Here is a 10,826-nt window from a genome sequence, read left to right as displayed (position 1 = left end):
GTGGGGGCAAACCCTTTGCTACTTGCGGACTGCAGCACAACAGGCCATTCCGTTTCTTGGTGAAACCAAGGACCTGGGCCTTTGCGCTTTATTTATTTATTTTTTATGTATTTATTTTTATAATTGTTTAGGTGAAAAGTGTGCAAGTACTGAAGTTGAAAAGACCACCTTAGTACAGCCCGGCTGGAATAAGTTTTGATCCCCATGCCAGTGCCCAAGGAGAGCGAATGCCTCTTTTCCCGAGTTCCCCCCAGCCGCGGGGATTCCTCTAGGTGAACCTCAGCCGTAGGAAAGCCCAGGTCGAAAGGGACCTCGGCGATCGTCCCGTAAAACCCGAGCCTGGGCAAGGCGCTCTAACCAGCACCCTGCCCAGCCGAACCCCGGCATCCTCCAGCGTCGGAGCGCGGGCGGCCGGGGCCGGGGGCAGCGGGGCAGGACCGGGCGGCAGCGGGGGGCGAGAGCGGCGGCGGGGCTGCCGCTGCCCCCCCTCGCCCTCTCCGCTCCGCCCCGGCCGTGCCGCGCCGCGGGGCGCTCGCCCGGGGGCTGCGGCGGCGGCGACCCCGATCCGCCCGCGGGGGCCAGGGCCGGGGGCGGCGAGGCGCCGAGCCCAGACACCGCGGCGAAGGCGGGCGGCGGCGCTGCGGCTCCGCGGGGCTCGGGCTCGCCGCCCCCGCCGCCCGCCGGGGAGCGGGGGGCCGGGCCGGGCAGGCCACGGCGGGCGCCGCGTCCCTCCGCGGCGAGAGTTACCGGATTAATCATTGCAGAGACCCTGGGCCGAATTCGCGGCGTGGGGCGGTCTCCCTCGCTGCACCTCCTCTCCTCCGCAAGCCAGCCTCTCGCTCCCGCTCTCCCCGAGCCGCGGATCAAAAAGAGCAAAAGCAGCCAGCCGCGGCAGTCGGCGGCGGGGCTCGGGGCCGCGCACCTGCCCGCTCCGCCCGGCCCCAACTTTCGCCGCCTGTTGCGGGCGCCGAGCATCCCGCCCGCCGCGCTCCCCGCCCCGCGCCCGCCGCTCCGCCGGGGATGGCAGCGGCGGGGCAGAGCCGCCGCTAGCCGGGGCCGCGGCTGGCCGCCCGGGGGCCGCCGCTCGGGCTCGGGCTCGGGCTCGGGCTCGGGCTCGGGGTCGCCGTCGTCCCCCCCCGCCTCGCCGCCGCCCGGAGCGCCGCGGGCATGGAGGTGCAGCTGGGGATCGGGCGCGTGTACCCGCGGCCGGCGGGCCGGACCTTCCGCGGGGCTTTCCAGAGCTTCTTCCAGAGCGTCTGCGAGGCGTTCCAGGCGCCGGGCGCCGCCGCGCCACGGGAAGAGCCGGGCACCAGCCACCAGGCACCGGCGTGCGCCGCCGGCCCGCCGAGCCCCCGGCCGCCGCCGGCCGTCTCGCCCGCCTTCATGCCGCTGCCGGAGCCCCGCGGGGCCGCCAAGGCGCTGCCGACCGCCCGCCCGGCCATGGGCTCGCCCTTCCCGTGCGCCGGCGACCTGAAGGAGCTGCTGGGCGAGGCGGGCGCGCTGCCGCCGCTGCTGCCGCCCGAGGCCGAGCCGGCGGCCGGCCGCGCCGAGCCGGCGCCCAAGGAGGACTTTCTGGGCGACAGCGCCAAGGAGCTCTGCAAAGCCGTGTCCGCCTCCATGGGCCTGGCCGTGGAGGCGCTGGAGGCGCCCGGCGAGCTGCTGCCCCGCGAGGACTGCATGTTCGCCCTGCCCGGGGGGCCGCCCCGCGCCCCGCGCCCCGCCGCCAAAGACCCTCCGGAGCCGCCGCCCGCCCCGGCCGCCTTCAAGGGCGGCGGCGGCGAGCCCGGCTTGGCCGTCGACGTGCCCGCCGGGCTGGCCCTGTACCGCGGCTCCCCGGCGCCCGAGGAGCCGCCGGCGCTGCCGGGCCGCGACTGCTTCGCGCTGCCGCCGCCGCCCGCCCGCATCAAGCTGGAGAGCCCCCCGGAGCCCGCGCCGGGCGCCGCCTGGGGCGCGCCGTGCCGCTTCGGCGCCGAGCTGGCCCCGCCGGGCCCCGCGCCGCCCTGGCCGTCCTTCTTCGCCGACGAGGGGCAGCTGTACGGGCCGTGCTCCGAGCCGCCCGCCGGGCCCTTCGCCTGCGGCCGCGGGCCGCCCGCCGAGCCCGCCGACTTCCCCGCCGACGCCTGGTACCCGCTGGGGCGGCCGCCCTACGCGCCCCCCGCCGCCTGCATCAAGAGCGAGCTGGGGCCCTGGGCCGAGGGCTACGGCGGCTACGGCGACGCGCGGTGAGTACCGGCGGGCAGCCCCGCACCGCCCCGCAGCGCGCTCCCCGCCACCCGGCCCCGCCGCGCCCGCCGCCGCCGCCGAGGAGCGGGGAGCGCGGCGCCGCCGAGCGCCGGGCGAGCCCCGGAGCGGCTCCGGCTTCTCCCCGAGCCGAGCGGGCGGCGAGCGGGCTGCAGAAACGCGGCATGCGCCTCGCTGCTCCGCGCCGGGCACTGGCAGAAGATGCGGTTTAGGTAGAGCAGCACGGAAAAGGAGGAGCCGCTTAGGCGTGTGAGGAGAAGGGCTCGTGCAGAAGTAGTTTTCCGTGGTGGATTAGCCTCAGCAATCAGATCAGCGGTCTCTGGGAAATAGGTACGTGCAACCCGAAAGAGCGGGCGTGCGTTGCCACCCTTCACTGCAGCAGAGCGTTTTACTGTTTGAGAGAATCGCTGCAGCTGGCAGAAACCGGGAGTGAGAAAAGGACTGCGAAAGGATTTCTTCTTGAATTTTTAAAAAGAAAACAAAACAAAAACCAGAAACAATGAGTTACCGGCTCAGATGTACCCCAGCCACAGGTGGTTGGTATGGCCTCAGTTTGGATTTGTATCTTTGGAGTTTCATACTTGCCTGCTCACTGTGTAGTGGGATCAAAGATTAAAACGGACAATTAGATTTTCCCTTTAAATTAGCACAGGACAAACACATCACACTTTTGCTTCTGGGCTTGTTTTGCTGCTCCGAAATGCTCGTGTTTTTATTTGGACAGTGCAGTATTTATCAGCTACACAATAATGGGTATTTTGTGTAGAAATGGCTCGGGGAAAAAAATGGATAAAAGCAAGGAAAGGTCAAAATGGGTCCAGCTGTGAATGCCATATCAGCGACAGGAGCTGTGTGTGCCCTGTGTGTGTTGCTGTTGGGTCTGGATAAATCTCTGCTCAAACCAGTACAAAGTTATCAGCAATGAGTAGAGTTGAAAAAGTTTTGCTATCCAAACACTATCGATTGATGATGCAGGTTTTAGAGAGCAGCAGACTGAGTTGGGAAGTTTTATTTGCCTGTGAAGCCCATACAGCAGCACTATGCATGGGTAAGGAATATTGTATTAAGGAAAACAGGACTGGGCTTATGTGCTGCTCAACGGGCAATCATGTGGGTTGGATCTGGGTAGCAGGTACATTTTGCCTGGGTCTTGCTGTAGAGATAAGTGCTGTCTCCCTTATTCCTGTGGGAAATACCGTACCCACCTCTTCCCGGCAGCGCAGCTCAGTTTGCCGTGTCCGTGTCCCCGTTTCCCCTGGAGCAGTCCCATGAGGCCAGCAGGCCTGCCTGAACTCAGCAGGCTTCAGCAAAAATCAATGGAGTACGAGCTCGTATAAGAGTTTCTAAAACACCATTACCTTGTCCTTTGGACTCCATTGCTCATACAGCATTGCATGGCTGCTGCAAGTGAGAGAGTGACAGTGTTTATATCCCTATTTGTGTTTGGCTGCAATTTAAAAATGTTATAAGGAAAGTGGAACACTTGTTTGTGGTCTGGCTAAAGCCGTACAGGTTACTCTCTGTCAGGTTTGCGTAGCATCCTAGCAAGATCTCCACTAACTTTAGAGTGTGCTGCCTATCGATCGTTGTTCACTGTGGCTTTCAATTTTGTCTTGGATTTACAACAATAGCGGTGCAATGAGCAGTCTCTGCTGCAGCTGAAGCTCAAATGGCAGCAGTTTATTTACCAGCATCTCAGAGAGCAGCAATTGTAAGGAAAGAGGGTTGTGGGAGCTAAGACATTTTATAGCAAAGCTCCCTCATGGAAGGACAGTCAACTGTGTCATGTATAGCCCTGCTAGCTTCCAAAGCTGCGTTTGGTTACAATCCTTCCCTACTTGGCATTGCACAAGGAAGTTTTACCTCTTAGCTATATGAAATGGAGTCTTTTAGCATTTTGTTGGGAGTAGGTGAAGGGCACTTCTGTTGGACTCATGACAGCTTTGCCAGCCTAAGGAGTTTTACACTTTAGATTTCCACATCTTCCTGATGCTGGCAGTGGCAGCTGCAGCCCAGTCTCCTCGGAAGACGTGCAAAGTCTGGATCAGGTATAGATAGTTCTGAAATAGACACCTTCCCCCATATATGACACTAAAGCATGAACACGTTCTTTGTTTCTTAGCATATTTGGGGGCGGTTGTTTATATTTGCCCTTTATATAAAGTACTAGGGATATGGTTTGGGGAGTTTTAGCTGACAAGTTCGCCTCCAAAGGCTTGAGAGAGGAGGGCTGGATTGCCTGAGCGACTGTTAGTGGAAAACAGCGTGTTGCTGTCGTGTCGGGCTGGGCTGCAGCACACGCAGGCTGTAAAGCAGGCGCTGGCAGGGACCGATGGCTCCCCGGCATTTCTCTGAAGCAGACAGGTCCAGTGTGACCAAACTAAGATGCTCTCTCCCTGGGAGTCCTCATCACCATTTTCTGGCATGGTCAATTGCCTGTGACCACAGGGCATGGTGGGAATACGGGACTGGGCTTGAGCAGCTGCTTCTGGGACTGGTCCTCAGCGTGGTGTGGGCTTAGATGCGTAATTGCTGCCTGCCCCCTTGGCTTGTGCAAGGGGAGGGATTTGCCTGTTTTTAGAGGCACTAAAACATTGCATAGTAAGCAAAGTAGGAATTAACACATCTTGATTTAATGTAAAGCTTTTTACACAATGTACTTGGTGGTGCCAGTGGTGCTTACGTATCATTAACAAATTAATCCAAGCTTTTGTTCCACTGCAGCCTCGTAGCCATTTGTCTTTGTGCTCTATTGCATAATTATTACCAGCAGTCTATAAGGTGACTAAATAACCTGCTTTGAGAATGAGACATAGAATTGATATAATAAATTCAAGCTTACAGGGTCAAAGTGATTTTAAGATTAAAACACAGAAGCAAGGAAGTGTTTTAGTCCTGTTTGGATTAATCTAAAAAGAATACAAAGAGGGAACTATTACTGTGGTAATGGAAACAAAGGTGATAAATGAATTTAGGGGGTGATTGGCTCAGAAAATCTAGCTGTCCGTGTAGTTTCCAATGCTTTCTAAACAGCATTTCCTGTTGCTACTATCTGTTTTGTATCCATGTGTTTGTTAGTTACACCAGCTTGTAGATTCCATTCTCTGGTTGAGTTGTGATCAGCGTGGGTAAGTGCCCCGTGTTTATGCATCATCTGGCGTAATGGCCAGGCGTTCTTTCTTGTGGCCAGCCATGTAATCATGATACCACTTACAGATAATACCTGTAAAAATGTCTGCCTGTTGAAGAAGGAGATAAGATTCTGATAACAAGATCAAGGGCAGCTTCTTAACCCCAGGAGATGAGCCCAGGCTGAGAGCCGTGCCCCTGCGCTGTGCCGCGCTGCTCGGCGGGCCGCCAGTAGCCTGCGCTGCGCCTGCTGCCTGCCAGGCTTCGGCTGCAGACCCTCAGCTCTTTGCTGGCAGAATGCAAAAGCTTTCGCAGAAGTGGGATTCACCCTCCCTTCTCCTGTTGCTAATATGACCTTTTTGCTCAGGGGAATGGCAGTATTATGTAAATATTTCTTTTGAAGACAAGCCGTGCGTGGAAGAATGCTGTTTCTGAAGCCTATCCCTCCGGCCAGCTTTGTAACGTACAGACAGTCCACAGCTGCCGGTACAGATCCCATGGACAGTGAACCTCGGGCAGCTGGGAAAATCACTGATGTGCTACAGCTTTGTTGATGGTTCCTGATAAAAGGAGAAGAAAAAGCATAAGAAAAACTCACCTTCCAATTCTTGCTTTTTCTTCTTTTGATGTACACATCGGGCACTTCTGTTACCAATTCTCTTGACTGGATTCAGGTTCTTCTTCTGTGGTGCCACTGAGGTCTTTGCCTCTTTCCTGAGAATTTGGACATCACGTTCTTTTGCTTAGGTGTGACGCACCGTCTCCAAACAGAGCACACTAGTGTTGTCTTCAGAGCACTCCATCTTCAACGTGAAATTCCCCTTTCTCAACTCTTTTGATTAGGTAATAAGGTTGATGTCTTGTTAGGTTTTCTTTTAAAAAACAGATTTCATAATTTTTCCTGATCACTTCCAAATTTTGAGCATGCCGTGGGTTACAGCTGGTACATACTTAATTCTCAGCACATTCATCCATGTTCTCATGTCATGTACCAGGACAGTTTGCATCGCTGTTAGCTTACTCATCAGGATTGACTGTGCATTAAATTAGTGCTAAGTGGCCTAGGTTGCAGCAGAGATCACAACAAATTTACAGGAGGAGAAAACATTCCTACGAGACAACTGAGAAGTATCTTAAATTCTTCTAAGTTCTTGCCAAGCTGCCTTCAGTAATTGCTACGGCAGAAGGGAGGAAGGGATCACAAAGAGTTTCCTTGTCCCATATCAAGAAGTGTCATAACTGAGAAAGTCTGTAATTTACTTTGAGACTGATAATTCTCGAGAGATTTTGATGTACGTGTTGCTTTCTACCCTTAAGAAACTTGATCCCACTGCAGAAGGACAGTTTGGGAGATGGAGGCATTTTCTGAGTGGGTTCACATTTGCTCCTGGTGACCTCCTGGGGGGAATTCCACCCAAACCCAGGCCTTCTTGGGCGCTGAGCGCGTGGCCAGGGTGGTGACACTGCCTGCCCAGGCCTGCAGCTCTCAGACGGGGCTCCCTGCCTTCAGCAGCTATGGGATCAGGCCGCTGTTTTGGAGCCCCTGTATCCGCAGGTTTTATAACTGTGCTGAGCTCTGGTGCAGCCAAGTTTTGTCTGGAGTTGCCAAACCAGTGTTCCACTTTGCCGTGCAAAATAGAGCCACATGAAGCGTGGCTGAGTCACTGGTAGTTTCTGGAGCAGGGGCAGGGCTGCTGCCTCAGATGTGCCATTGGCACTGGATTTCAAAGCTTTGTAAACAGAAAGCGGGACAAACATGGGTAGGCTCAATCTGAAGCTCAGGAGGAGTTGGAGCTGAGCTTCCCACAGGTTACAACATTAAGAGGCTGCTTTCATAAGTTCCCTACTGACAGACTTGCGATGGCTATTTTAAGCACAGAATAAAATGCCAATAGTTCACAAACAGCCAAGTGCTGTTTCTTGTTTAGAGAACTAGGGACTCATCTGAATGCGAATTGGCCTTTTACCAGGTTATGACAAGACACTCATCTGTCATGGTCTGAGTTAGGGTTGTGAAGTAAGTGACATATTGAGGCAGGGTAACTGGAGTAGCTGCAATGTAAGGCACTCTGCTCAAGCTGCATTCTTACAGAACAACAGTAGGTGCAATGAATTTATCAGGGGGAGAGCAGCAGAGCTGAGCAGCGTCTGCTGGGTCACCCAGTACTGGTAACAAATCTATTACACCTCCATTTTCTTACTTCCAAGAGCTGCTATTTGAAGAATTATAATGTGTAACCAAAGCTCATTTGTTTTGCTCCATGCCTAGCTGGTTTATTTGCTTTCATTTCTGATGGTGTTGATTTATTTCGTCTTTTCCATGAATTAGTTTTCATTTCATTTGATAGATGAGATTATTCTTTTTCACGTCTAGTTAGCTAGACTCAACCTGCAGTGAGAGACTTTCTGTTTCCTTCTGAAGATGCCCAGAACCTCCCAGAAAACACTCAGACTGGACAGATCACAGTCCTTGTGTTAATGCACAGACTGAGCCCATGGAAAGAAAAAGGCATTGGTAGTTCCCATCCTCATCGATGTTTGTATTTGACACTGCAGAGGCCTGGGTGCAGTGCTGGAGCTTATGACAGTTCTGTCCTAGGAGCTGACACTGCCCTTTTCTTTGCTATTAAATTGCCACTTACATCTATGGCAGAGCATGAAAGAAAATAAACTGTTTCCAGTGTTCTTTGTTATCCAGTTTGCTTCTCCCACTCAATTTGTTTTGGTTCTGTTTTTTCCTTAGTATTTCCATTCTTTATACCAAGTTTCGTAATGTAGTCTCCCTCTTTCTCCCCCCCACCTCCATCCATCTCTGCCCTCCATCTCCCTCCTGTTCACGCACCCACTCGCCAGCTCTTCCCCATCCCTTCGCCAGGATCACCTGGGGAACAAGGCACGGTCTGCAGGCACATGTGGTGTATTTGTGTGGGACCTGCTGGTCTGTTCCTGGAATACAAAGCATCTATTTGCTTTTTCATCCACTCACTGCAAAAATGTTCAAGGGCAGACTTCCCTCCATTCTCTCTGTGCTTTCCCTCCTCTGTGCTTTCCCATCCTTTTCTCCCCATCTCTTGCATTTTTGAGCTCTTACATCCTCTGGAAATTGGTTCCAAAGTCTCATTCTTGATATGTACTGTGATTATTTTTTTCCAGTTTCTCTTAAGTGCATGATGCAATGAAAGGACAAGCTCTACATAGCAGTTGGCATAGACTACAGAGGCTGAAGAATTTAGAAAAATTGACCAAAGAAATAATACATAAAAAGTTGTAAGAGCATTAATGGGTTTTAGTTAGAGAGGCATGTTGTGTACTCCATCCTGTATTTACCAAGAATTTTAGCACAGGAAGCAGTAAATGATTTGCCAATGACAGCTCCTCTCCTACTTGTACAGCTTTTGTATTTTTCTTCTGTTTACAGTATTCACTGGTATTTCTTTGTTACATGGATGCTGTGTAACAGATGCTAGCTGTGCTTTGCATCACTGTGTGTAGCTAGTCTATAGTGTAAACCATTGGTTTTCCTGTTAGAAGAACTTCATTACAGCCAAAGAGAGCTAGTTAAACATTGGCAGAGCCTTCGTGCTTTCTGCTGAGACTAGAAGGGCAATATATTTCATAATACTGGTTATGGGAGATGTTTGGTGGCACTCATAGGAGCCTGTGGCTTTGCATGCTGCCATATCTGAAAGCCAGTCCCCCTGGAGAGTGGCTGCATGTCTGCTCATACATTTTGTTCTCATGCAGCAGGGACGGGGATCAGCCCCAGTGGAGCTGGTTCGGGGGCAGCGCTGTGCAAACAGAGCTGTGTTTTCTCGCCAATGACAGGGTGTCAGGAGCGTGGTCGTGTTCGGCATGGCCTGAGATAGAGCGTGGCGATGTGTCTCCACGCTGCTGGAGGGGCAGCCGGCGTTGCAGAATGGGAGGTGGCAGCGCGGCCCCGCAGCAGCTGCCGCACCCGGGCTGCCCAGGCCACCAGCGGCACGGCTGCTGAGACGTCCCCAGGATGTGGCACCGAGCCGGCAATTCCTGGAAGTCTCTGCCTCAAGCCCTGGCTCCGGACTGATGGGGCATGGGACAGTCCTTGCAAGAAGTAAAACAAAAACACTGTATCAAAGCGCTGAATGCCATCTGCCGCCCCTCCAGATGATGCACTACTCCCGTCTCCTCCCTTCCTGATGACCCTCCAAGGCCGTGCCTAGTTTCAGGCAGGAAAAAACACTTTGCCCTATGTCCGTGTCAGGGTGGCACCTTTGAATCACGTGCTGTTAGGTGAAGAAAAATACAGACATGCAGTATTTTGAGAGCAAATATCAGATAGTTAAAGAAAAAAAAATGTAGTGGAAATGGGAGATGATGAGAATTCGGAGTTGATGTTTGGTGGGAATGGATGAGTCTCAGTCTGTGCTCTTGAACTGGAAGGAAAATGGGAAATGTTGCCATTTCTTGCAGCAATAAATAAAAAAATATCCTAAAATATTGATTTTTTTTGGTGGCCATATGGGAACAGTTTGTTTTGGTATGATGAGAGCAGCTTTGTTTCACAGAGTTAAAAATAATTTGTAATACAGAGTGGTAATTCTGTGGTTTGTATTTTTCTATCATTCATATTGTCATTACTGAATATTGTTCTAATTTTATTAACTGGTGATTTTCAAATGTTTGTGCTAATTTGCCATTTCTGTACTGGCAATTGTTACTCTGATTTGCTTTCAGTTTGTACTTGGTGTGCTTGCTGGTGGCAGTCGGCTGCGCTGCCGTAGCAGGCTGTTCAGCTTCAAATGGATACTTTCCTCTTGGGTTTGTAGCTGCAAAGTTGAATGTAATAGCAGTAACCTTATTATTTTATCATCCTGGGGATGATAACATTTAAAATTTAATCAAATGGGCATTTATCGAAAGAAAACTGTTCTGTGGGAAACTCTACTACTTCTAGTAAAAGCCACTTGTTCCTCTGAGCTCCTGGGGGAGATCCCCAAGGTCCATGCAGTGGTCGTATGGCTGACGGCTGAATGCAGGAAATAGGCAGAAAAATGGAGTTCCATCTTGCCCAGATGTTCAGCTTCGTACCCACGAGGGGGCTGCTCCCACTCGTGCGGGGCTGTGAGCCCGACCACGCAGCCGGGCTGCCCCAGGCCTGCAGCCGGGGGTGCCCTGCACTGGGGGCGGTTTGGGAGCACGGATCTGTGCGATTGTGCCAGGCTGGCAGGCGTGCCACGTGGCAGCCTCTGCCCCTCCTTCACACAGTTCCTCCAAACCCTCCTTTGTCCGCACAGGCATCTTGCCATGCGAGCTGGTAGCCTAATAAGCCTTGTAGCCTCCCCAGGCACCTCAGTGTTTTAAAGGAGGGTTTTAGTGTTTGGGGTGTTGAGTGATGATCTACGTTCCTTGAGAACTATACCTAGAACTATACTATTTTAATGTGTCCCCCCTGCGTTTCCCTGTTATGTTTTTGGGAT

At 53.1% G+C, this 10,826-nt stretch overlaps 1 protein-coding gene across 2 annotated transcripts in view; it reads left to right on the top strand.

Moving 5' to 3' along the window:
- The first annotated feature begins 1,167 nt into the window (after positions 1 to 1,167).
- Positions 1,168 to 10,826, top strand: part of AR (androgen receptor) — a 57,367-nt gene continuing 47,708 nt past the window's right edge. Inside the window, exons 1-2 of one of the 2 annotated variants that reach the window (XM_032196107.1) lie at positions 1,168 to 1,800; positions 1,849 to 2,222. In XM_032196107.1, the coding sequence (XP_032051998.1) occupies positions 1,168 to 1,800; positions 1,849 to 2,222 (1,007 nt within the window). Of the gene's footprint in view, positions 2,223 to 10,826 lie in introns of both variants that reach the window. The other variant, XM_032196106.1, reaches the window with a different exon arrangement.

The sequence above is a fragment of the Aythya fuligula genome, chromosome 13 (assembly GCF_009819795.1).
Source record: "Aythya fuligula isolate bAytFul2 chromosome 13, bAytFul2.pri, whole genome shotgun sequence".
Taxonomy (NCBI): Eukaryota; Metazoa; Chordata; class Aves; order Anseriformes; family Anatidae; genus Aythya; species Aythya fuligula.
The sequence above is the reverse complement of the archived record's forward strand: the minus strand, read 5'-3'. Positions and strand labels throughout refer to the sequence as shown.